The following is a 26,615-nucleotide window of genomic DNA, read 5'->3' as shown; positions in this document are numbered from 1 at the left end:
GTTGCCAGAGAACAAGCACAAGAAGAGAAGAAAATAGTTGAAGGAGAAGCTTCAAATAGAGGTGGTCCAGGAACTTACAAAGGATCAAACTATCCAGCAGAGAAAGCCTCGAGTGATAATGTTGTCTCAAGAGCTACTGATTTAGTTACCCATGGTATTCTAACTGGTGCAACAGCTGTTGGTAGTGCTATTGGAACCAGTGTTGACACTGTTGTTGATACTGTAAGAACTGTTACAAATCCTACACCTGAAGATAGGAAGGAAGAATTTCTTACTCTTAATACAAAGGCAAAACCAGGGATATGGATTGGTCGTGGAATTTTAAATGCTGGTAGTGCTATTGGCAATGGTGCTTCAGCGGTAGGGGGATGGCTCGGAAGAACAGCAACATCAACCGCAAATGGAATACTAACAGGTGCCAAATCACTTGGTAATTGGGCTGATGATAAGTATACAAAATATTATGAAGAAAAAGCTCGTAAGGCTAAGGAAGAAGCTGAACGAAAGGCGAAAGAAGAAGCTGAACGTAAAGAACTAGAGGAGCTTAAGAAGAAAGAAAAAGCTCGTAAGGCTAAGGAAGAAGCTGAACGAAAGGCGAAAGAAGAAGCTGAACGTAAAGAACTAGAGGAGCTTAAGAAGAAAGAAAAAGCTCGTAAGGCTAAGGAAGAAGCTGAACGAAAGGCGAAAGAAGAAGCTGAACGTAAAGAACTAGAGGAGCTTAAGAAGAAAGAAAAAGCTCGTAAGGCTAAGGAAGAAGCTGAACGAAAGGCGAAAGAAGAAGCTGAACGTAAAGAACTAGAGGAGCTTAAGAAGAAAGAAAAAGCTCGTAAGGCTAAGGAAGAAGCTGAACGAAAGGCGAAAGAAGAAGCTGAACGTAAAGAACTAGAGGAACTTAAGAAGAAAGAAAAGCTCGTAAGGCTAAGGAAGAAGCAGATAGAAAGGCGAAAGAAGAAGCAGATAGAAAGGCTAAGGAAGAAGCTGATAGAAAGGCGAAAGCAGCAACACCATCGCCAACTCCATCTCCTTCACCATCTCCATCTCCTTCACCATCACCAACTCCATCGCCATCTCCATCTCCTTCACCATCAATAGCGGCTCCTGTGAGACAATTTGGTGCATGGGGTGCTGATTTAGTCAAAGATGCTGCACAAGGAATTGGAAAGGAACTGAAGAACACAACATTAGGTACAATAGAGCGTTTTGGTAATCTTACGGATTACACAATTAGATCAGCTGCTAATCTTTTATATAACCAGACTACTGATAACGGTACTGATGAATTGGCTGTAAACGGACTAGCATCAATTAAGAAATCAGCAGAAGATAAATACGATGAATGGAAAAAGAATATTAAGGGTGAATATAATAAGTATGCATATCCTGAAGAACATATGAAGTTAGAGCTTACCAGACTAAGATCAAAATATGGTAATGAAACAACAAATACTACAACGCAAACGACGAAAGCTGACAGAAAGATTGATGACACTCCTACTCCAACTCCTGCAATGGCGAACATCACAACAATTGCTCCAAGAGTTCCAACAGGAGAAGGTATATCAGGAAATGTTTCAACTACTCATAACATTACTGAAGCAGCTAATGTTTCAGCAGTTGAGCAACCTGTTGTTAATGTAACTCAGGAAAACGCTACTGAAACATCAACACCAAGACAGGATGTAAATAATGAACGTCCAGAAGTTAAGGAGGTTGCAAAAGCATACCTGGAGAAAAATACTACACAAGTTCTTGAAGCAGAAAAGCATCTCAATTCAGACAAAACACCATCTCCAACTCCTGAAGCATCAGTTCCTCCAGCAATTGGTGGAAATATACCTTCAGTATCACCATGGCAGAAATTTTATGGATTGTTTAAAGAGCGAATAAGGTAATGGATGCTGCTGAGAATCTCCAAAAGTTCAAGAATGAAGTCGCAACTGGTGCAAAGGAAATAGAAGAGAATGATAAACAAGCTGCTGAATTAGCTAAACAACAAGCTGAAGCAACTAAACAAGCAGCAGCTCCTAAACAATCTATATCTAAGTCTCAAAGACAAGGTCCTGACCCAAGTGCTAAAGTCAAACAGAATCCAACACCACCTGCAGCAGAGAAGTCCAAGAAGGACAAGGACAAGAAGAAGGATAAATCAAAGAAGGACAAGGACAAGAAGAAAGATAAGGATAAAAAATCGTCAAAAGATAAAAAACATAAAAATTTATCCAGTAAGAAATGAGTCAAGTCATTAAAGCATCAACTAAACAAAAGTGGTTAACTGAATATATAAAAGATGGTAAGGTTCCTGATGGATATTATGTACATACAATGAAAGACGGACGTGTACAGTTCCGTAAAGTCAAGCAACCTCTCAATGATGAACAGATCAGAAGGAAGATCTCATTGTATGAAACAAAAATAAAGGACTTACAAGCTAAACTCGAAACCCACGATACTTCTCAAGAAAACTAGGCATATCTTTAACATGACCTTCATTAATATTTTTCCTCCAATACTGTACTTCCATTTGTGACAACCTGTTTGGATTACCTTCACGCATACCTCTACCTGTCACTTTTCCTGTATTTTCGTTCTCAAACGTAACATCATACTTTACATCATTACCGACAAGTTCATGACCATCAATACTTTTAACAGCACCGTGTCTTCCTTGATCTAAAGTTTCTCCTTGCTTTAATCCATGCTCTATTTTTGTCCATATCTGATAACGTGGATATCTTGCAACACTTCCATCTTTTGCTCTTAACAAGTATGCACTTGTATCAACTGAATCAACTGTATAATAAGAAGGATCAAGATGTCTTCTTTGTTGGTTACCTTTACCCATGTTCTTGGTTCAACTATGACTTGAACTTTTTGACCAGGTCTTAAGTTATAAAGGTTATTTTTTCTGACATACTCTTCTTTCAATCTTTGCTTCTTTATATATTCCTCATTATCCTTTTCTGTGAAATCATCAGGCTTTTGTTGTGTGCTTGAATGATATTCAGTGTTGTAGTCATTAATAATTTGTCTCATTGTATCTGCAGTGAAAGGTGGTGTTTTATCACCTTCTTTGAGGTTTAACTTCATATGTAACATAGTTCTAATAGTTCTACAGAACCTATTAATAATACCTAGTATGTTATGATTGTATTTCTGTGTCGTCATGTGCTCAATGTTATGACTGACCAACAGATCTCGAACATTTTGTGTCGTATAAGCTGGGTCTTCATCACTAGTAAGTATTGTAGGCTTCATTTCACCTGTAGCTTGTGAAATGAACTTCTGCATTGCACTTAGAACATTGTTTGAGTTCTTTTCACTCATTGGGAACGCATAACCTTTTCTACTGTTTACATTGATGAACAAAAGAAAATATGGTGGTGTTCCACCAGGATTCTCAAATGTATCGAATTGATAAGCTCCCATATCAGTTGAATATATTGGTAGCATCAAATCCTCTTGTATTAAAGTTTTTTCTTGTTTACCAACAGTCATTTTTTTATTAACGTTAAAGTCTTACAGGCATTGAGTAATCGCTATAACCATCATGGTCTGCGAATTCATGTAATCTTGATGCATCAGGTTCTTTCTTCGTTGGTGCATGAAACCTTGCTTCATCATAAAGGTTCATATAATGGTTTGTCACGTTTGGGGTAGACCCAATTTTTGCATATTGAGGATATGAGTAATGATACACTAAGTTGAACCCATTACTACCATCATCAACATATATCTTTGGTGGAGGTTGTCTTATTAAATTCCTTCCTCTTGGGGCTTTGAGTTGGACGATCTGATCTAGATCATTGTAAACAACTCCTGTTGCAGTATATTCTGTGTTGTTCTCTGGGTTAATGTTCGTCATTTATATGAGAATAAAACAATTTTTACTCATAACAAATGAGATCGAAGTCAATTCTTTATGGTGCAGCTAATCTTCCAATTGAACCAACAAGCAATGTTGATTCAAGAACAACTAATAACATTGTGATAAAGAACTATCCATCTGGTACAGTAAGTGATGCTCCAACAGAGATAAAAAAAGAGGAAACAACTACGAACTCAGAAGCACCAATGTATCCTCCTCCTTTAAGTCCATTAACTTCCAACCTGACCTCATCGAGATCTGTGGAGACTTCATCGAGGATTGGTGTAGAAGAGTATTTACTTAGTATATACCAGAAGATACTTCTAGACCAAGACAAAGAGCTCTTTTCTAACTTAGTGAGCAAAGATCAGATCTTACTACCTAAGCCAGACTTGGAAGAAGTTGTTCACAGAATGACTGGGTTCAAGTGTGAAATAGACCTACTGGACCCAGACATCACATGTTGTGGTATTCCACCACCTTTCTCAAAAATAGCTCAGATCAGAATCATTGATGAGAACAATATTGCTCAAGAGTTTAAGTATGCATATAATGCTCAATATACTGAGTTAATAAGTAGGTATAATTTATGTCTTAAGTATGTTATTGTTTAACCAAAAAATTTTTTATCTAATGTTAAATATGGTTGTTCAAACAAGAACAAAAGCACAAATGTTTCAAGACTTACTCAATAAAACTTATTGTTTACTCAAGTAATTATTTTAGAACGTTTCGACGTACTCCTTGATCTTATCAAGAGCTTCGAGCATCCGCTTCTTTGCATTGTACTTGGCGAGGATGGCTTGCTCAATGGTGAGCTCGAAGGCTTCTTTACCGATCGGACGGTGATCGCGAAGATCTTTGAGTGCATCAAGAGCTGCAGTGTACTCTGATGGTAAATGGGAGCCATCTAGTAATGGGTACAAAATGAGCATGTATTCCTGTAGTAAGTTCTCCTGTTTCAAGCGGGACTTGAACTCTTCGCGGAGATCTTGAAGCTTTTGGAGCTTCTCAGTGGCTTGAAGGTATTCAATGATGACCTTCTCTTGTTCCTCAAGTGCTTGTGGGAGGAAGTGGACATAAGCTGTTGACTTCATCAAAAATGAAGTGGTCATGACACTTTTTAAGTTAATGGCTACGAAGAAGACATAGCTTATGTGAAGAGTTCAATGAACTTCTTAACGAACGCTGTTGTTGTATTCTTTTGTATAAACTTGTTCATTGTTCTCTTGGTCATGCTCCTTTTTTTCTGCGAAGTCCACGGAATGATCAACCGCGATCTCCCAGGAGAGAGATACAGAGGACGCAATACAGATGCAGCAGACCTACTCAAACCCAATTAATCTAAACACTTATTTTTATTACCATATAAATGATTTTTACCAAACCTCCTTTACCTTTCATAGGTAATAAGTCGAAGATCAGGAAAGCTCTTATCGACATACTCAAAGACATCAAAGGGGATTATGTCTTCGTTGACCTCTTTGGTGGTTCTCTCTATATCTCTCATCTGTTGCATATTATGTTCCCAAAAGCAACGATCATAGCTAACGACTATGATAACTACGTTGATAGACTGAAACACATTCATGACACGAATGAAATACTTAAGGAACTTAAGGAGAGAATAAATGTTAAGCCAGATGAGAAAATTCCTACTGATCAGAAAGAGATCGTCAGAGAAGTTATAAGTAAAGCTCCATACATAGACTGGGATACATTATGTTCACGTCTTCTCTATTCTGGAGCATACAAATACTATGATCTTGACACATTAATGAAGAAAGTGTTATACCTCAGATATACTAACTTATTTGGTGAAAACATAGATGACTATCTTGAAGGTTTAACTATTGTTCATAAAGATTGGAGAATACTCTTCAATGAGTATAAAGATCTTCCCAATGTTTTCTTTATATGTGATCCTCCATACTTCCATACTTATTCTATACAGTATGGAGATGAATGGACTCTTAAAGATACTGTAGAAACCTTTGATGTCCTTAATTATCCATCTATTTACTTCAGTAGTGATAAATCTTATACAGAAGAACTTATAGAGATATTGACAAAAAGATATGGAGAGAAATTTCCTATGAGAAAGCATGTTATAGATAGAGGTTTAATTAATCCTAACACTCAGAAAAATAATGAAGTAATATATGTCACTTTTTCTGTTAATGGAGAAGAGAAAGATCAAGAAGATAATAGTTGATGAGGGAACTGAAGAAGCGACGACATTCATCTTTGACGACGGAAAGCTCACATTCGTTGTCGATAAAAATGGACAACACTTACACAAAAGAAAGAGACCAAGAAAATTTTTAGATCTCCCAAAAGCTAGGAAACCAAAGGAACCATTTCCAGTACCAGCCGTCCAAGAACCAGAGAGACTTTTGATACCAAAACCTGTGGTTGACAAATATGATCCAGATCAGTTCTTCCCAAAAATACCAAAGTTAGAATAAAAACTCCTTTATTTCTTTAGTATTATATAATAAGTCTATTAGTAAGCTCTGTTCTCGTTCTGTTCTGGTATTTTGACGTCTTTTCATGGTCTCGCATAATAAGATCATGAACTTTTTCTTGAGATACTCGAAGAGCTGAGGTAAGTTATCATATTCTGGATATGTAGGAAGCATCCCTGCTATCGTAAGTGTTGTATCAATAAGGATTGGACTTATATCGGAAAAGTCGAGATCTGGAGTAGAATAAGAAGGTAAGTCTCTTACATGTAGGTAGTCATTATATGCTTTACGCATGAGACTGAGTTTCTGGAGCACAACTATGAGACTTTGGTTCTGACGTTCAAGTTTGCTTAAAGTTCTCTCCAAGCTTCTGTAATAAACGTCAACCTCTGTAAGAGCAGATATTTTTGCATTGATCTCGGAGATCTTTTCTTGAACTTCACCAAGTTTGACCTTAACTGACGTTTGAGCTCCCATCATGTTTTCATCAAGGTCATTCTCTATGTCATCAATGATATCTTCCCATGAAGTCATGTTTTCATCATTGATCTTAACGTGAACACTCATGAAAAAAATGTCATGTAAAGTATAAATGTCAGATTTTTACTCTTGAGCTTCTTCTCTCTGGATTGACTCGTCTGTAGGGCTTAATGTGCCATCACGTTCGACCAGAAGGTTCTGCTCAGGTCTGTCAAGGAGCTGTCTGTAGGTCGTGAAGGTTTCAACGAGTCCTTGGTAAGGAGTTTGGAGATCAACATCGACCCATGGGTGTTTGCGTAAGAAAGCAGCAAGGCTTTCACGCTTGGAGTCAATGACATCTTTCTTATTGGTTAATCCTTCTTCAAAGCTTAGGATTACTCCTGCAGTTGATTCAAGTCTTTGGATCTGGGCGTCTGGAAACCTTGGTGAGTTGTCTTATCCTCTCGTTTCCAAATACATGCAGGAGATATGCAGAAATTACTTCATTAAGTTCGATTAAACAAATTGGATGAAGATCAGTCATGGCTTTTGTAAAGCAATCTTTTGTAAAGCTGTCTTTTGTAAAGCAGACTTTTGTAAAGCAATCTTTTGTAAAGCAGACTTTTGTAAAGCAATCTTTTGTCAAGACGTCTTTTGTAAAGCAGACTTTTGTAAAGCAATCTTTTGTCAAGACGTCTTTTGTAAAGCAAAAGTATTCAATTTTGTGAGAAAATGCTTTTGTAAAGCAGTCTTTTGTAAAGCTGTCTTTTGTCAAGACGTCTTTTGTAAAGCTGTCTTTTGTAAAGCAGTCTTTTGTAAAGCTGTCTTTTGTAAAGCTGTCTTTTGTAAAGCTGTCTTTTGTAAAGCTGTCTTTTGTAAAGCTGTCTTTTGTAAAGCAGTCTTTTGTAAAGACATAACCGACGACCGAATGTCCCAAGATGGTACAACACCAGCTCCAGCATCACCAACACTAGATATGATGGCAATGATGATGCAGATGATGCAACAGCAAACCCAGCTTATACAGCAAATGCAGGAAAAGAAAACTTTCAATAAACCTGCAAAGAACTCACAAGATCTTGAAGCTGGACTCAATGCTCTCAGGAACGACTACAAGAGAGAGCAGATGACGTTTAGGAAGAAGGGTGATGAAGATTATGAGAATGATCCGATCGAGGAAGACGAGATCAAGTCCACTGCATCCACAAAGACCCTCCAGGATGAAAGAGATGATGAGGGATTCCTTACCAAGTCTCAAAGACTCTTTGTCCTTGAGTTCTTCACGATCTCTGCCTTGAGATCTATGAGGAATTGGAAGGGTCGCGTTCCAAGTGGCTCAAACAAGCGCGAACTACTCATGACCGCAGTACCGCTCACTAAGACAAAAGTCCAGCTCATGGACTTTATCCTTTCCGCTTGTCCCGACGAGATCTAAGATCTGATCAGAGTAAAAACTTACATTTATGAGCTAAGCTCAGTAATAATTAGTTGTTTATTCTTTCTTCTCATACTTCTGTGCAAGGTTTCCACGGAAGAACTCAAGCAACATTTGGATCTTTCCAAGCTTTCGACCTTCTTTTTCGAGGTCATCCTGGTAAGTTCGGAATGCGTCAACGTGTGAGCTCGCATAGAATGCAGCAACAACAACCTCTTCTGCACCTTCTTTGCTGTCAAGTGGCATGAACTCGAATCCTTCCATTCGACCAAATAAAAGTGACAAAAATGTCAATGAGACCCACTCGTTGCATAGATGCTAAACCTGGTCCGAAGATGCAAAAGTTCTTCAGAACACTCATGTCTGACCAGAGGGAGTACGGTCATGAAGAGGTCATACAGATCTTCGATCAGTGTGTACCAAAGCCTGAGAATCCAGACGAACTCTTCATGAAAATTTACTTGCTTCAATGGAGAGATGAGAGACAGTATGAAACTCAGACCAATACAATCTTTCAGGTTTCTGCAATTACCTAGAACAAGCATGCCAGATAAATGGTCTGACACCATCTTCCTCCAAAAATAAACTTTATCGTTTATAACACTTCAGGATCTACATCTATTTCTTCTGCTTCATCCTCAATGTCGATCTCTTCGACAGGTTTGATAGCAGCTTTGAGTAAGTTCTTACCCATTGTCTTAAGTTCAACTGGGTTATATTCTTTGTCTTTACTCTTTGTTGATTTCGTGAGATCTACATATAAACAATAACTTTTAGTCTTGTCAAGGTTTATTCTCGCTGAGAAATGGTCAGGAATGTTTATAGCTATCTTTTCAAACTTGAGTAAATTAGCTAAACCTTCATTTGTGTATTTCTGCTTATCGACAAAGATCATGATCGGACTTGCACTATAACCATACTTTCCTTGACATAATGTTTGTGGTAAGCATATAAGTAGTCTCTTTGCTGTTTTATTTTGCTTCTTCACTTCATCTACAAACTGTTGGATCTTAAAGAACTTTATATGATGTTCAGACATCTTTATATACCCGATAAAAAGTTCAGATAAAAAAATAATTAGCTATATTTTTATTAGTGCATAAATGAGTCTTTCTTTGAGATTTTCTGATGAAGATCTAACTTTGGTAAGATCTTTAAAAGATGATGAAAACATTCTTTCTGTCATTGATGAAGAAAAGAAATACTTCAGTAATGATGTAAAAATAGAGCTACTCATTCATACTGAGAAACAGTTTGTGATCGTGATCTTGAGTTAACCAACTCGTATCCAAGCGTGCATTGTTATATAAGGAGGCATATAATCTTTTCCATTACCTGCTGGGTCTGTAATGCCAGCTACAACATGTGTATGATTTCCTGCAGTTCCACAGAAAATACCTGTGCTTGAATCTACTGGGTCACTTGAAATATCATATCTATGCATTCCCTGTCTATCCGAACCTGCTGCAAGATTTGTATAACCTCTTTTTGTCATTGAATGTGAATGGTTTCCTTCCACAGATGTTCTTCCACTGAACCTATGCATATGTGAAGGAAGGTTTTCAATACCTATTTTCTTTGAACCTCCCATCTTCATTGACTGCGTATTAGTGTAGAATGGAAAACTGTCAACTATTTCATACCATCTACCACCAAATAAAGTGTTTGGATTTATTGGATTCATAGACGTATAAACAGCTCCTATAGGATATATTAAATCATATATGCTCATAGCTCTATAAACATATTCTAAAGAACTTATGTCATTAAATACCATTTGGAATGTATCTCCCGGATGAAATGTTGCATTTGTTCCACTTTTATAATGTAATGTTAGTTCAATAGAATTATCCAAGAAAAATTCAAAAGTATCTGGTTGAAGACCTCTAACAAATTCAAATGGAGTTGCTGGTTCACCATTTATAATTTCTGTTGTAAATGTCATTTTATCTGGTTTCCAAAATTTCTTTGTTAGTTCTGCATCCACATAAGTTTTGTCAGCTTTCTTATCTAACATTGTTGGTAGCTCATGTGTTTCAAAGTTTCTGACATGACCTTCAATGTTCGTACATTTACTATCTAAACTATTAAGTGTATCTCTTACACTAGTGCTTGGATTCTCTAAAGGTGCACTTGAGCCTAAAGTATAGTTCAAGATAATGTCATCAGCTCTTATTTTCTTGATTTGAACTGGTTGGTCATTATCAGCTCCTATTTTATTGATTATAACAGGTTTGTCTTCTCTTGAACGAATTGATTTAACTGTCAAAGGTTCAGTGAACTCATTATTTTTCAAAGGAATCAATGTTGTATTGATGTTTTCACCATTAATATATACTTCTTTTGCATCAATACCAGATGGGAATGAAACTCTTTCATTAACTTTAACTGTTGTACCATCACCTGGGTACATATCTTTCTCTGGACCTTTGATTGTCTTAAGTATGACAGACTGTGATAAAGTATATTCTTTAGATGCAACTTTACGTATCTCTTCGTCAACATAACTTTTGTCAGCTTTGTCTGCAATCTTAAGTGCAGTTCTTCCTCCATTATTTTTGTTCTCCTCAACTTTCTTCGCTAATTCAGCAAGAATGAGATAAAGATAATCAGTAAGGTCATCAGTACCAGACATATTAATATTATTGTTCTTTCTTGATGTATTAGCAACTTTCACTAAGGTCACAAAATCAGGGTACAAAGTACTTAACGTAGAAATGATTGTTTTTGGTCCAGGATCTTTCTCTTCTTCATCATTAGCATCACGTGGCATTGGAATTGGTTCCAAAGGTCCAGTCACATCAAAACTCTCAAGTTCCATATAACCTTCATTTCTGAATCTTTCTATATGAGTTATCTTCTGGAAACTTGTTTTAGTCTTTTCAACTAAATTTTTTATTCCATCCACAAAACCTCCTTTATGATTTGGACCAAGATTACCCAGAGTGTCAAGAACAGTATCTATACCTTCTTGACTTTCAACAAAAGCCCAAAGAGCATTTATTTGACTCTGGAGTGATATCCATGAGGCTGCAGTAGCACCGGCGTTTGCTATGGCAAAGATGAATGATAAAGGGTTGAACTTAAGACCAGATTCTTTATCTTTGACAATTTCAACGAAGTCATTGATATTTTTCTTCAAGTATTCCTTAGTCAGAAGAACTCCATCGCCAGCTATACCAGTTGCTTTTGTCTTTCCTTTAACATCAAATGTGATTGGTTTCTTCAATAAAATAACTTCTGGTGTTGTACTGATGCTATCATTAGTGGAGAAAAATTCTCCGACATGACTTGCTAAGTATTCTTTCGTCAATAATGTTCCATCACCAACAATACCAGTTGCTTTTGGACCATCTTCTGTGAATGTCAATGGTTTCTTTAACATAACTTTATCTAAGTATATTGCAATACCACTATTTTGTACTTGTTCATGACCTAATATATAAGCAAATGCTGCGTTTAAAGCATTATACAATGTATCTTCTTTAAATGTTAATTGACTGTTTTCAATCATTGGTATATTGAACAGTGTAGACCTTGGGTCAAAATGAACTCCATGGTCAATCGATAATAACCGTTTAACATGATATATTATAGTCTCTAATGCTTCATTAATATTTACCTCACGAGTTTCTTGCAAACCATTACTCGCCATACATGAAAACATATAATCTCTATCAGTTGTGAAGAATGGAGCATCTAAGTAATTATTCTCTACTTTTGTCACACGATTCTGTAACGCTTGAAGGTATTGATTTAAGTCTGTTTCAACAATTGTACCATCTGGTTGCTCGATAGGTAATATACCAGGACCGATGGTAATGTCTTCATCAGCACCTTCTTTATGTATGACTAAAGCATTATCAGTAATTCTGAGAGTATATTCTTTATATTGAAGTACGCTAGACTTATAACATTCATATGCATATGGAACAACACTCATTCTTTTACTACATATAAAAATGATGTATTATCTACAATCGACTGATCCTAATAACTACGGGACAATACAGTTTCAAGCAGATCCTAACATGGGGCATCCAAGTAAGATAAAGATGAGAGTAAAAAGTGTCAGTACTATGGCGAACTTTATTGTTTGTGACGAAACAGATTATTTTGTCTTACAGTTAGACGAAGATGGAGAAGAAAAGGTGTGTACATTTAAGTCAGCTCTTTCATTTGATATGGATACTATTGTATCAAAACTACAAGAGATTGTAACAAAACAGTTTGATTATTATAACAAGAAAAAAGGTCAACATAATGTAACAGTTTCACTGAGTGCTACGAATCAACTTATATTTACGTCACAGGACAAAGGACATAAAGTCTATTTAAAAGATGCTTCACATAGAGCAAATCTTATTTTAGGTGCATATGGAATAGAACTACCTATTGTACATAATTATTATCTACAAATGCCAAAACCACCTATGCTCAACTTCGGGTATCAGTTATACCTTCGTTCATCAATGTCTGTCATCTCTGGGTTCAATAATATTGACCAAGTTGATGATCGAAGAAAGATCATGTACAGATCTACATGTTATAACATCAATGAGTTCTGGATATCTGGTAAACCACTTATATGTAAGGAATCCTCACCATGGATAGATGCATTTCCATGGGAACTAACTAATGTTACGTTTACCTTAGTTGACTTCCAAGATCAGCCTGTTCGATTATTGTCACCAATGTTTATGGTGATAGAGATTAAACCAGATAAGCCAGAAGTTAGAGAAACCAATGATGTCAGTGATGATGATACAGAATCTTCGTACGATTATGATTACGATGACGATTAAAAAAAATAACGTATATTTTTTTATCGGTTATAAAGCATTCAATGCTATAAAAGGATTAGTTAATAACCTTTCACCAGAAGATAAGAAAGGTATGCTTGATATGTTTGGGATCAAAATGCCTAAGAAAGAAAACATTACCAATAAATTAGCTCTGGCAAAAGAATCAAGGAGGTACAGGAAGTAGCAGATATTTTCAAGAATGCTAAGAGCTTCTATGATGACTACAATGGTATCATGAATGTTCCAGCTTCAAATTCCCCAGTTGCTTTAGATCACGATCAGAGATCTCATAATAGAGCGTTAATGGAGATGCAACCAATATACTCAGACCCTCCACCAAAGATTGATGAGAGCGAATTAGCATACAAAGAAATACAGAATGCCTTTTACGTTGTTAAGAACATTAATGGTCAAAAACTTCCTGATGAGAAATGGTTAGACCCAATAACTAAAGCAGGAGAAAGATTCATTATGTTTAACATTGACCAATACAGTCCAAGAGGAAAAGATTACTTCAACAAGATGTTTCCAAGAGTTATGGCAAAGTTCATTGGACAGATAGACCTTTTCAAACAGAAGTGGACATTCTATTACGACTTTGATGAGAAGAGAAACATTTTGCGTCATTTGAACATCAATACAATGGGATCATTAGTTCATCAGTTACTTAATGAAGCTCCAATAGCAGAAGTACAAGAATTAGCATCTAAAGTCCTTGAATCAAACTATGACTTCTTCCTTTGTAGTATTCCTTCGTTAAGGAAGATCGAGATCTTTGACTATACAGCTTATTCAGATGTTGATGCTTCTGCTTTGAGAAAAGGAACGTACACACCATATAAACTCACAGCTGAAGAACAAGTTATGTTAGATACGATGAGAGCAGCAGGTCAAGAAAAGATCGCACTCAAGATCATCAAACAAAACCATTCAAAGAAGAGAAACAGGTCACGTAATGGTCAGCTTTGGACATGGACATGCAAATTACCTATTAACTTAGAGAGGTATCAGATCTTCAACGAACTTAATGCAGAGACAGCAAAGAAGATGATGAAAGATTCATGTTTCATCTACGCTTGTATTCAAGCTGGTGTTGACGAAGCAACAATTAATCATATGAGGGAAATCATTCGTGTCAAAGATTTTCCAATGTCAAAGATTAAGGTTATTGCCAAAGAAACAGGAATAAGGTTCCATGTCATCAAATACAACGAGAAGTATTCAAATCATTCATATACTTATGAACCAGATGAAGAACCAAAGATGACAGTAGAACTTTTATTAATGTATGACCACTACATGTTGAACGAAAAGCTTCCAATAAGTTCAATGTTCATCAAGAACTATGAAGATGTTTGTAAGTTGTGCAAGGATTGGACTTTAGAGAAGAAGATGTTAGTTAACAGAAGATATGAAACAAGGTATGCAATTAACTCAAAGTTAGTTACACCACTTGCAAAAGTCATTGAACTCTTGTTTGCTAACAATTATTTCGAACCAATTAGAACAGGAGAACTTTGCACATACTTCACAACGATGTATAATGAGAACCTTGAAGAAATGATTGACCTCACATACAATGAGCGTTATTGCGCAAGGATGAAGAAAGATTGGAGTTCAGAGACGAAGAAAGACATGAAGTTCCCAAGAGAACATGTTTTCTTTGCTGACTTCGAAGCATCAACTGATGGAAACATTCACAAAGCATACAACATTTGTTTCATGGAAGATGACGATGATGGTTATACATCAATTTGGGGAAGTGACTGTGCGTCAAAATTCCTCGAAGCTTTACCAGATAAGAGTTTAGTTTATTTCCACAACTTATCGTACGATGTCACTTTTCTCATGTCTCAGTTAGAAGAGATTACAGGAACTCCAATCATCAAAGGTTCACAAACGATGCAGATACAAGGAAAGTACAAAGGAAAACTTCTCTGCTTCAAAGACTCTTATGCAATCATCTCAACTAAGTTGGAAAGATTCCCTGAAATGTTTCACCTCACTAGTGGTGAAAAAGAAGTTTTCCCATATAATTACTACACGGAAGAGTTAGTTAATACAACTAAAGTTGGTAACATCGATGATGCCATGAATCATGTCAAAGATATTGAAGCTTTTAATGAGAACATTGAGAAGATTGAAGATTGCAAGATTGATGATGAACACTTTGACATGGAAGTTTATTCGTCATTCTATTGCGGTCAAGATGTACGCATTTTACGAGATGGCTTTCTTAAGTTCCGCAATGACCTCATGACTGAGTTTGAAATAGATGCTTATGATTATGTTTCAATAAGTTCTATCTCAAACAAACTCTTTGAGAAGAGAGTATATTGGAAGAACGGTAATCTCTTTGATCTTGCAGGAAAACCTCGTGAATATATTTCCAAGTGTATTCAAGGAGGAAGATGCATGCTAGCTGAGAACAAGAAGCAATACAATGAAGGAGAACTCATCACTGACTTCGATGCTGTATCATTGTATCCATCAGCAATTGCTAGACTTTACTGTTTAGAAGGAATTCCAAAAGTTATGACAGAAGAGATGAAGAGCAGTGAATACTTGTTGGAGCATCTCTTTGATGATGACCAAGCTGAACCAACAAAGGAAAAGTTCATCTCAGGATTTTACTGTCAGATCGAGATCTTGTCGATCGGTAAGAACTCAGCATTCCCATTGATTGTCGTCAATCCTGACATCAACCCTGACTTACATGTTGCCAGAAGTTCCAATACATGCTGCAAGATGTTCGTAGACCACATTACGCTTCAAGATCTGATCAAGTTCCAAGAGATCTCATGCAAAGTCATTGATGGATACTATTATGATGGAAAAAGGGACATGACAATAAGGAATGAAGTTAAGAAGCTCTTCGAATTACGTGCTAAGTATAAGAAGGAAGGTAATCCGATACAAGAGATCATCAAACTTCTTTTGAACAGTATCTATGGTAAGACGATATTAAAGCCCATTGACAAAAAGATTCGTTTCATCAAGGACAATAAGCTCACTGACTATATCATTAAGAACTATAATGACATACAGACAATAGAGTTCATCCCCGATTCCGAACTTTCATGTGTAAAGTCATTTAAACCTATCGTTCGTCACTTTAACTATTGTCCATTAGGTGTTTCAATCCTTTCTATGTCCAAACGAATCATGAATGAAGTATTCTTCACAGCAGAAGATTTGGGCTTGAAGTTGTTCTATCAGGATACAGATAGTTTACACTTGTATGAGAAGGACTTAGATAAGTTAGCAGAAGAATACAAGAGAAGGTATAACAGAGAACTCATTGGAAAAGCACTGGGTCAATTTCATTCAGACTTTGCAGAGATTACTGCAGGACATATGTCTAAGGCACAAAGATCTATATTCGTTGGAAAGAAGACTTACCTCGACGAATTAACCAATGACCTCAAGGAAATTGCTTTCCACTGTCGAATGAAGGGAATCACACAGGACGTAATTGCACTTACTGCAAACCAAATGTTCCCAGATGCGATACAAGTACATTATGACGAGAAGAAAGGTTTGTTCTTCCCTGAGAAAGTTGGGGAAAAATATAGCATCGTGGAATTGTACAAATCTCTTTATGAAGGTGATGAGATAACCTTTGACTTGTGCATTGGTTCGAAACCATGCTTCAACAAAAATAAGGACTTCACTATTTCAACGAAGTCATCTTTTGAACGTAAGTTAAAGTTCTAAACACTTACTTATTATTTTTCTTAGCTTCTTCCTCTTCTCTCAATTTCTTTGCAATCATTCGTGGATTCTTTGCGCGTCCAGCTGCTAATGCAGCTAATTGTTTCTCTGTGAGTTTACGCTTTGGTTTAGCTGGTTTCTCTTCTTGTGTTTGTTCTTTTGGTTTGAGTTCATTAAGTATTTCTTCACGAAGTTCATTCTTGAGTGCTTCTCTGTCGAAAGTATTCTCAGTCATTTTGTTAGGAGTAAAAAATTTTATTAGGATAGAAATGACGTCAAAACTTTCACCAAGTGAAAAGCAATCAATCATATTGAATGAAGCTAAAGGAATACAACATCCATTATATTATGTTTGTCATATGAAGAATGGTTCAGTTCAAGTTAGAAAGAGAAAGGCACCATTGAATTCACCAGCTCCTGCCCCAGCTCCTGTTGTTCAAGAAGCTCCTAAAGTTGATGAGAAGAAAGAAGAAGAACAAGCATATACTAATAAAATGTTGTTAGAGATGATGACAAAGATATTAGAACGTAACAGTGTAGTTAATGAACCAAACATGGACCCAATTGAACGTGAGAAGGAAACTAAAGAGAATCAAGAATATGTTCAATCAATGGAAGAGAAAAGAATACACTTCGATGATGAACCAGAGCCTGAACCAGAACCTCCTAAACCTCAGCCACAAATAAGACGAATAATCCCAAGAATAAGAAGATTGTAAATTTTTTATAGCTGAGAAAGATGTTGAACGATAACCTCAATACATACAGTATTGCTGATTCCATCAGACAAGTAAGATATTATTTCGATCAAGTTGATGGGGCAGTTCCTATTGGAGATACTAACCATAGATATGTCCCAACAAAAGTGCCAGCTATGCCGACAAATACTATTGATAACGGTTATATTACATTTAACATATCACCACCTGGTGAGAACATGATTGACTTATATAATACGTTCATTAGTGGTTATGTCGATGGTGAGTGCATAATTACAACAGAAACTGAACCAGCTGATGAAAAAGTTCCTAAATATGATGGTGAAGTATATAAAGAAAGAGCTGTTGAGACAGCTCCTACAGGATCAAATGTTACAGCAATTAAAGCAATTGATACTAAATATGCTGGTGGCAAATCATGTGCACATCTTCCAGCAATTTGGTTGGGATACATTGATTCATTCTATGCTGTTGAATCATATCAATTAATCGCTAATGGTAAAAGTGTTTATACACAAGATAATGCTAGAGAAGAAGGTTACATTACTTCTACTGCATCTACAACAGAAGCTATTAAGAAAGTTGATGTATTTAGTAAGGCTAGACATAAAGATGTTTTCAATAGATGTGATACAGTTCGTTCTGGACAGATTATTGAGTTCAATAAACCAATTAGTGGTGCAACTACATTAAAGTTCCACATACCAATCAAGATTGACCTAAGAAGATTCCTAATACTTAATAACATTAGATTCCTTCCAGCGTTTGCTGGTAACTTACAACTTAAGGTTAAGTTCAGTATTGCTGGTATGGTTTGGACACCATTAAGTTATCAGGATATTCTACCATTACCGAACATGCAAGCCAATGTTACAAGCTATATTCCAATCACTAATCACTTCACTCCTATCTATGAAGGTATCAAAGTTATTGATACTGTAACTTGGAATGCCGATAAGAGTACGATATCATTTGGTACCAAGTTTATTAAGTTCACTAAGAAGAATGCAAACTTCTTTGAAATGATTACATACTGTAACTCATTCTCTTTGGACCCTAACATCTATAGTGATTTGGTGACAAGATATTCGGCAAAGACTCTAAACTTCCCAATCAAAAGAATTGACTGCATTACTATGGATGGTTCAATGGCTAAAGGTGAAGGAACTCCTTGTACATTCACGGCAGCATTTACTCCATTATATGTGAACACCATTTATACACTATTTAAGAAAACACCTAATTATAACACTACCTATGAAAATCCATTGTTTGAACAAATTCAATTGAACTGTGGAGCATATGGTAACATACCCGCTGAGGCTCAAGCATCTAATGATCCAATCTTCTATGAGATGCAGGCAAATGCCACTAACAATAATAACGATACTGTTGGCTTCAACTATGATGTCATGAGGTCTATCACAACCACATCAGTCCCTCAATTTGGAATCGAGTCAAATGACTTAGGTCATTACCTATGTGGATTCCCTTGCGAAACTGATTATACATTCCAACAGGGTCAGTTATCTAATTCACCTATTACATATAAGCTTACAGTTAAGCCAACAGCAGAGTCTATTAAATATACTGAGAAACCAGTGTTATGCTTCTTACGTCACGTTTGCCTCTCCATACAGATTAAACAGGTGGGACCACCTATCGTACTTCTCGACGATTATGATTTATCAGCCCCTGCTAGTGAATAAAGGTTAGTTTACATATGAACGTTTATTTTTACACATATATGCGTACATATGCGCGCCCGTATGGTGTCAGTTTTCTGTCACTTTTTTCATTGTGTCGGTGCCTGTAGCTGTAGGCTACAGGCGACGCACAATGTATACTGTACTATTATGCTTGTCCAGAACTGCGGAAAGAGAATTAATTGGCAAACAATTTCATTTGATATGGAAGGACGTACTCCAAGACAGTGCAGAGAACGTTACACCAATTATTTAGCTCCCAACATCGAAAGATCAGACTTTTCACCACAAGAGGATAAAATTATTTTATCACAGTATGAGATATTGGGCAGCAAATGGAGAAAAATGTCCGAATTTCTACCTGGAAGAACTGCCAATTCCATCAGAAATAGATATTTCCATCTTATAAAGAAGCAAACTTCTGGACATAATAGAATAGAAAGCTCAACAGATAATGAAGTAGATGTAACCTCTGAGGTTGCCTCTCCTTTGTTATTTAATATTACCCCTTCTATCTTTGATATCCCTACTGATAGCATTTTCTTCGAAAATGTTTTATCCTCAAATACTTTCTAATCGGTTCTCTGTTCTGTATTTGTTAGCTTAACAAATATTATCCTATCTTACACTACAATTGCACTTTTTCCGATTTGTTTTTCCTATAAAAATTAACATGAAATGATGGGTATGGGATAAAACAAAAAGTGACAAAAATTCAATTACTGTTAATTGGTGAAGTCATCAATAAAAAAAGTTTATCCTCCTCAGTCTATTTTTATCAATTACAGATCCCATTGAGATATCTATATCCACTTCTTTCATGACACTGCGTTGTAATCAAAAAAGATATTCTAATTTCGATAATAATTAACCAAATTTCCATTTTTGTCTTAATGGTATATTCTATCTTCGATGTTCTAGTTACATCCCATTTGAGCCATGATTCAAACATCTTTCACATTATGAAAAAGCATTTCCAAATTAGAAAAAATAACCTAACTTTAGCTTGACAGCCTCTGTTGATCATATGATTATATTTGCATCTCACAAGAGACACAGTAATGCTTTAATAATCAATGACAATGTGCTTGTAACATTGGCAATACTTTTATAGATTTGTTGATTGCAAATTCCAATTCTTTCATGGAAAAAAAATATCTTGAGAAAATTAAACTAAAATATCGAAAAATTTTTACATACAATAAAAATACATACAAAAAAAAAACATATATAAATAAGTTATGGTTCAACTAAGTAAGTGAACATCTTTCCACCCTTGACATCTATTTCACCTCGTTCCTTTATATCGAACTGCTGACCGTAGATGAGTTCGTAGACAGGTCTAGAGATGTGTACTTTCATTGGAACACCGTGATGTTCCATTTCGTGTGCGATGTTGATTGCAGGACCCAAAATTTCGAATGTTGGTTTCTCTGTTCCGATGACACCAGCAACGATCGGACCTCCTGTGTTTACACCAACTCTTATTCTCAGTGACTCGTTCTCTCTCTCGTCGATCTCGAGGAGTTTCTTGATGACTTGGCATCCGAAGTCAACGACCTCTTTCGCGTGTACTGCAGGCTGATTCACCTCGTCGAAGATGCCTCCTGCAGCCATGTAGCAGTCTCCGATGCATTTGATTTTAGTCATTGTCTTGTGTGAATTAGTGATCGCGTCGTATTCCTTGAACATGATGTTCAGCATTCTCATGACGTAATGTGCATCGTGAGAGCCGCACCATGGTGTGAACTCTACGACATCCAAGAAAAGAACTGTGGCTGATTGTACTGAGAAAGAAATGTTCTTTTCGCCAGCTTGAACTCGTGAAACTAACATAGGTGGTAAAATACTCGCTAACATGGCATCGGATTTAGTCTTCTCTTCTGTTATCAGCTTCTCGTGCATCACGTTCTTTGTTATATCGGTGCCAAAATAGATTCTGTTGCCACTCGAAAGAGTATTTGTAAATTCAAAGTAAATGTTCTTGTAAACAAGCTCTGTTTGCTGTGAGAATACCTTATTGAGTGATTTTGACTCGAATCTCTCACTAGTAAATAAGTCTTTGATCGTTTTTACATCGATATCTCCAAAGATTTCTTTAAATCTGCTGTTTACAGTGACAATTTTACCTGTTTCCTCTTGGCAGACTATGACAACATCATTTAACTTGTTGAAAATCTCATTCGAGAAGTTGATATTCGTTTCTTCTTCATCAAATTTCGAATAATTTCCGCTCAACAAGTCAATTATCTTTGAATTTTGCATAATAACAGTTGTTGGACATCTTAGAACCTGTTTTAATGCAAAATTCATCATAATATCTTCATTCTTCGCTGAGTAAAGAATAAAAAGTGACAACCCAAAAGTGACAAGGATGAAAGCTATTGAATTGATTTGTAACTGTTTCTTTTGGCGTGAAATGCTATCTACCAATGAAGGAACGAGCTTTATTCCTGCTGGATAGAAGAAAGCTTCGTATAATTCTATTGGTCCGACTTGCCAACCCTGATTTACTCCATCTCCCCTTGGTTTCGGATATCTTGGTGGATTTTCTTTCATAGCTGATACTAATCTCTTCAAATAAGCTATTGTGTAATACAACTGCTGAGGAGCAGTGAAACAATGTACACTTTCGGGGATATCTGTAGGAGGAATCAAAGGATTTTCGCAAGACAATAGGATACTGGCCTCTTTAACCGTTTCCGCGGTTCCGTCGAAAGGAACTTCGTTCTTATCGCTACCGCCAAATCTTATCTTCAAAAAATACTCGCTTTGAAGAGGAATGATTCTTTCTATATTAGAAACTTCATCTGTTACGTTGATACATGTTCCTTGGAATGTTGGATGAGCATTTTCCAAAACAATTTTCCATATTCTCGCGAAAATTGAGAAAAGGAACGTAATTGAGCCGTAAAGATAGTTAATATGATGACAGTTATAGAAGATATTATCAGATGCTTTCGTGAAACACTCCATACACAAGTAATATCCCAAACATGAGGTAATTACAATCAAAAATATCATAATGAAGTTGAAACGTTCAATACTTGAGCCAACTCCATCTGATATTGATGAAAACAGTTTGATTATCGACTCTTCTTGTCTTGTGAGCTCTGCATCTCGTTTTGAGCTGCTTTCTGATGTAGATTTGTCACCTTTTACGGTAGAAAATGATTGAGAGATATTAGAAATTACGGTTTTTGGTAATTCTGTCATTACACTTATGATTTCCTTTTTATTTCTCTTCAGCTTCTTGATTTGGACTAAAAATATTATAGCGTATGCAATAACATTAACAGCAAGGAGTGCAATGAACGTGAATTTGATGATTTTCTGGTGAATATAATATTGTTCTTTGATATAATCGACCATCAATGTTAAAGCAGTGTTCATTGATGCTGTTATGAGGTTGTTATTGTTTCTGCTTGTGATTGAGTCCGGTCCCTTGGCGAGTTCAGCTGTAACAACAGGGACTGCGACTAATTTCAAAATATTCGCTGAGAGCATGAAGGAAATTTGAACGGAAGAAGTATCTGTTTCCGTGAAATATGAAGTGTTCACGTAATAATAGTACTTGGATGTCGTTGAGAATAGTTGGTCTCTCACGGAAGAAATGATTTTATTTTCGTATTTGAAATGTCTGAGTGGAGAAATCATTTCATTTGCCGAGGCAACACTCATAGCTAAGTAACTAACTATTTCTCTAGTTGTTTTTTCGCCTCCGTAAGCGTTAAATGGAAATCTTTTCATAAATTTCACTCCGTCAAGGATCATTTTTGTTCCTGTTGGGTCAGTTGGATCTGGCATGTACTGGAGAAGATGTTTGCCAACAAATGCTGGCATCATATTCACTAGATTTCTCACAAAAGCGATTCCTTGCATATATTCAATGGGCTTTCTCAATTCATTTGAGAAGAAATTGAATAGTACATTCAATACAATAAAAGGAATTAAAATCAAGAAAATATATGCAACTATTGTTGTGCAATACATTAAATGAATTGAAGGAATGACGTGATTTTCAATCTGCTTTGAAATTGAATTGTGAGCGTCGATTGAAACATCATCTTCTATGGAATTCTCATCAATATTTAATGATTCTGTTTCAACATTGACCAGGGATTTAACAGATGTATCTTGTGATTCTGTTGATGACTCAGGAATTGTTGGAATTGCTTGCATTCCTAATTCATGAACAACATCTTTCTGAATTCTCAATCCACGGCTTAATTTTGAAACATCTTCCATCTTCTTCTTGTATTCTAGCACATCGCACTTGATTTCATACAAAAACTTCGCGTGTTGGCGAGCAACAAATTTATTATTTGGAAAGAGCGTCATTAAATAGTTGATATCACTCTCGGAGTCTTTAACTGATTCATAGGCAAGTTTTATTGAGCTTCCCAAGTCATTTGTTGCACCTTGAAGGATTAAATCCCAAATATTTCTTAATCTATTCTTTGTTTTTGTGAATTCCTTGGTCATCTTGGATATTTTGTTCTTGATTTGTGGAGTGAATCTCGTTTCTCTTGTGTTTATGATGCTTTTGATGCTTGTACATACAATGTTTGCAACAGGAGAACGATCTTTCAGCATTTGAACGTTCTGAAGGATGAAAATCAGATTACTTGTATTCTCTGGATAAACAGCGGCAAATTTGGCATAAACCTCCCAAATTCCAAGACTCTCTCTCCAATAGTTGACAGCCATCTTGAATATTGAGAAATCTATACATGTTAGATGGCAATTGCAGAATCCAGAGATCAAAATCTGCTTAAATTTTCCGGTTGACTTAATGATGCTAACATCTTGGAGAGATTCAACTTCATCAAGGATGGCTAAGTCTTTGCGAGCTCTTCTCATGATAAAGAAATGAGCTCCGGCTAAACAAAAGATTAATGCACCGAATAATGCTACAAAATACCATTCAGACCAAGAAATCATGAAGATAATAAGGAAGATGTTCGCAAGGCAAATGAATATGCCAATAAGTGAGCCAGCAAGTACTAATGTCTGATTTCTGAGCGAAACAAAAGTGCCACAGTTAAAAACCGTCGAAATTAAATACATGTAAACTATCATTGAAAGTCCTGTCAAAATGCCGGACCATAAGCGGCCGAATTGGGTAGTTACTGATGTCATAAATGTTGTTAGTATTGTACAAAGAATTAATTTGTTTTGGGCGGCACCTTCAAGTGTTTGGAAACTTGATGGTCGGAAAATTAAAGTTGTTGTGTAGGTCTTGAACAAGATCCAAATGTAAAGAACTGTTATGGATACCATTAGGATAACAGCGGCTACGTGAACCCTGCCTATTGATTGGGTTTGTGCGTTGAATACGTTAAACAATAATTAACCTCTACTGGAAATTTGAATGATCTTTGAAATTAAATTGAGAGATTGTGTCAAAATTATATTGTATTTACGCTTCATTTTATACATATGGTATTGTATAACATAAGTATGCTCAAATTCAATATTATCCATACTTGGCATGACAGATAAAAATTAATTTGAAAAGAAATTTTCCGATTATGATTTTAAAATATTTATTTATTGAGGCATTTGCATTGTGTTTTTAAACTTTTCCACCAAACGTCATTGTCAAAAGTCCCATTTTTGAATTTTTTATTTTATTATATCTATTTTAATACGCTCATGAATACAGTCATAACGTAAAAGGTTTGCTCTCAATATAAAAAGCAACGCCATTCAATTTATTTTACTTCAGATCGTTCAAATAATTTATAAATATATAATTTAAGAATGATTTTATGCTCAAATCGGTTCCAAAATTTGAATACTACACAAATATTGAATTCAATTTTATTCAAAGTTTAAGTGATTTAGTTGACAACATATACATACTTATCTATATATTTAATCCGACCAACAAGACACATTTTTGACCTGAATGCTATGCCAAATTTTACGAATAAATCTATTACTAGAATCTTATTTTTAAAGTTAATAGTATTATAAATTTTAAATTTGTTGCTTATCCTTTAAAATGACCTTAATTGAACAAAAAATTAGGCAGCCAAATTTGGCTTAGACAGAATATTTGATCATATCTTCATCGACATGCTATTTGTACATATGTCCTACCTTCAATTTCATGAAAAATGCAACATAATATCATTCATTGTTTCCAAGACGATATTATACTGTTTGTGAAGTATATTACATTTGTATATTGAAATTTAACAACTTCGCGAGCGTTTTGATGTATTCTCGCAATTATTTATATATTTTGGAAATTTATTCAAATTTAGAATAAATATAATCATTGGCATGCCTATTAAAAATAGTAATCATGTAATGTGCAATCGTTACAATTTTTCTCACTAAGTTGAGCAATATAAGTTGGTCTTCAAGTTGCAAATATTGATTTTTTTAAAAATTATCGTTTTGTAAAGGTTCCTTCGATTTTGAATTTTCCAATATACTAGAGAAATATAGAATGTATCTTTAACCAGATATTATTTATAAAGATTTGATTCTATTCATTAAGAAAAAATCGAAAAAAATTATTCATTATCATGAAAATTACAAATAATATATTTATTATAACAAACATCTATATATAAATCTATATCAGTGCTTATTGAGAAGTTGAAGAACATCAGTAGGATCAAATGTAGTGAAAAGATGTTCAGTGTTGTTGTTCTCGTTGATTCGTTTGTGATTAATGCTATAGTCTTTCGACATTTGTTTCCTGATGTATGGATATATCATCATCCAATTCTCCGAGAACCAACACATCAACGCGTTCTTATTTCTCTTCGCCATTCTATCTATATAAATACCCAATCGATTGCTAACAATGTTGGCAAGGCTTAGTAATTCGTTATTTGTAAAGGCAACTCCGATCGCATTTGATAATACGGAGTAAACTATATTTAAATTTTCACCCGCTTTTAAAACTCTTTTGTTTATGTCTTCAACAGTGTAGTTAGTGAAGAAATGGCGAGGCTTCTTGATGACTACGTTCACACCTGGCATGATTACAAGATTTCCGATGCTTACACTTTGTTGGTTCAACATAAAAATAAATGACTTTTCATAGTCTTAAAAATTTCAGATTTCTGATACTCTCAATTTAAATTTAAATGCTTATTTGGCTGATTTATCTATGAGCCTATTATATCGGTCGATATATTTTCCCGAAACAATAGCTTTCATTTCAATTATCGATATCCCCCTTTCAATTTATTATTGACATTTTGGTTTATCTAATATCGATATCATATCATATTCTAAAATCAATAAATATTGATGGTCTGATTTTGAGAGGCCAAATTTTTTGAGATCAAAAAATTCATTGATCGAATGTTCTTCCTCTGATCATCTTTAAATACCGATTATCAATATTACCCGAAAATATCATGATCGATATTTTATTCATTGATATTCAATTTATTCTGAGCGAAACTCCCATCAT

At 35.5% G+C, this 26,615-nt stretch overlaps 8 protein-coding genes across 8 annotated transcripts, besides 1 other annotated feature; 5 read left to right on the top strand and 3 right to left on the bottom strand.

Annotated features, from left to right (window-relative positions):
- Positions 1-2,832: 2,832 nt before the first annotated feature.
- Positions 2,833-19,213: a mobile genetic element.
- Positions 7,721-8,227, top strand: TVAGG3_0708190 (uncharacterized protein; the record flags this gene model as incomplete). Its single annotated transcript, XM_051243650.1, has 1 exon — positions 7,721-8,227. The coding sequence occupies one exon, from the start codon at positions 7,721-7,723 to the stop codon at positions 8,225-8,227; it is 507 nt and encodes a 168-aa protein (XP_051090237.1).
- On the top strand, positions 15,781-16,749 carry TVAGG3_0708180 (organellar and viral DNA polymerase type B; the record flags this gene model as incomplete). Its single annotated transcript, XM_001303302.1, has 1 exon — positions 15,781-16,749. One exon carries the CDS (start codon positions 15,781-15,783, stop codon positions 16,747-16,749), a length of 969 nt encoding a protein of 322 aa, XP_001303303.1.
- On the bottom strand, positions 16,754-16,981 carry TVAGG3_0708170 (uncharacterized protein; the record flags this gene model as incomplete). Its single annotated transcript, XM_001320012.1, has 1 exon — positions 16,754-16,981. One exon carries the CDS (start codon positions 16,979-16,981, stop codon positions 16,754-16,756), a length of 228 nt encoding a protein of 75 aa, XP_001320047.1.
- On the top strand, positions 17,016-17,465 carry TVAGG3_0708160 (uncharacterized protein; the record flags this gene model as incomplete). The annotated part of the gene is made up of 1 exon (XM_001320011.1): positions 17,016-17,465. One exon carries the CDS (start codon positions 17,016-17,018, stop codon positions 17,463-17,465), a length of 450 nt encoding a protein of 149 aa, XP_001320046.1.
- TVAGG3_0708150 (uncharacterized protein) lies at positions 17,486-19,174 on the top strand (the record flags this gene model as incomplete). Its single annotated transcript, XM_051243649.1, has 1 exon — positions 17,486-19,174. One exon carries the CDS (start codon positions 17,486-17,488, stop codon positions 19,172-19,174), a length of 1,689 nt encoding a protein of 562 aa, XP_051090236.1.
- A 108-nt stretch (positions 19,214-19,321) lies between the features above and the next one.
- Positions 19,322-19,747, top strand: TVAGG3_0708130 (RNA polymerase II transcription regulator recruiting protein; the record flags this gene model as incomplete). Its single annotated transcript, XM_001303299.1, has 1 exon — positions 19,322-19,747. The coding sequence occupies one exon, from the start codon at positions 19,322-19,324 to the stop codon at positions 19,745-19,747; it is 426 nt and encodes a 141-aa protein (XP_001303300.1).
- Positions 19,748-20,410: 663 nt separating this feature from the next.
- On the bottom strand, positions 20,411-23,881 carry TVAGG3_0708120 (guanylate cyclase protein; the record flags this gene model as incomplete). Its single annotated transcript, XM_001303298.1, has 1 exon — positions 20,411-23,881. The coding sequence occupies one exon, from the start codon at positions 23,879-23,881 to the stop codon at positions 20,411-20,413; it is 3,471 nt and encodes a 1,156-aa protein (XP_001303299.1).
- A 1,834-nt stretch (positions 23,882-25,715) lies between these two features.
- Positions 25,716-26,218, bottom strand: TVAGG3_0708110 (uncharacterized protein; the record flags this gene model as incomplete). Its single annotated transcript, XM_001303297.1, has 1 exon — positions 25,769-26,218. One exon carries the CDS (start codon positions 26,216-26,218, stop codon positions 25,769-25,771), a length of 450 nt encoding a protein of 149 aa, XP_001303298.1.
- Positions 26,219-26,615: the final 397 nt, after the last annotated feature.

This window comes from Trichomonas vaginalis, chromosome III, assembly GCF_026262505.1.
Source record: "Trichomonas vaginalis G3 chromosome III, whole genome shotgun sequence".
Classification (NCBI taxonomy): Eukaryota; Parabasalia; order Trichomonadida; family Trichomonadidae; genus Trichomonas; species Trichomonas vaginalis.
Note: the sequence above shows the minus strand (reverse complement) of the source record. Positions and strands in the feature narration are given on the sequence as shown.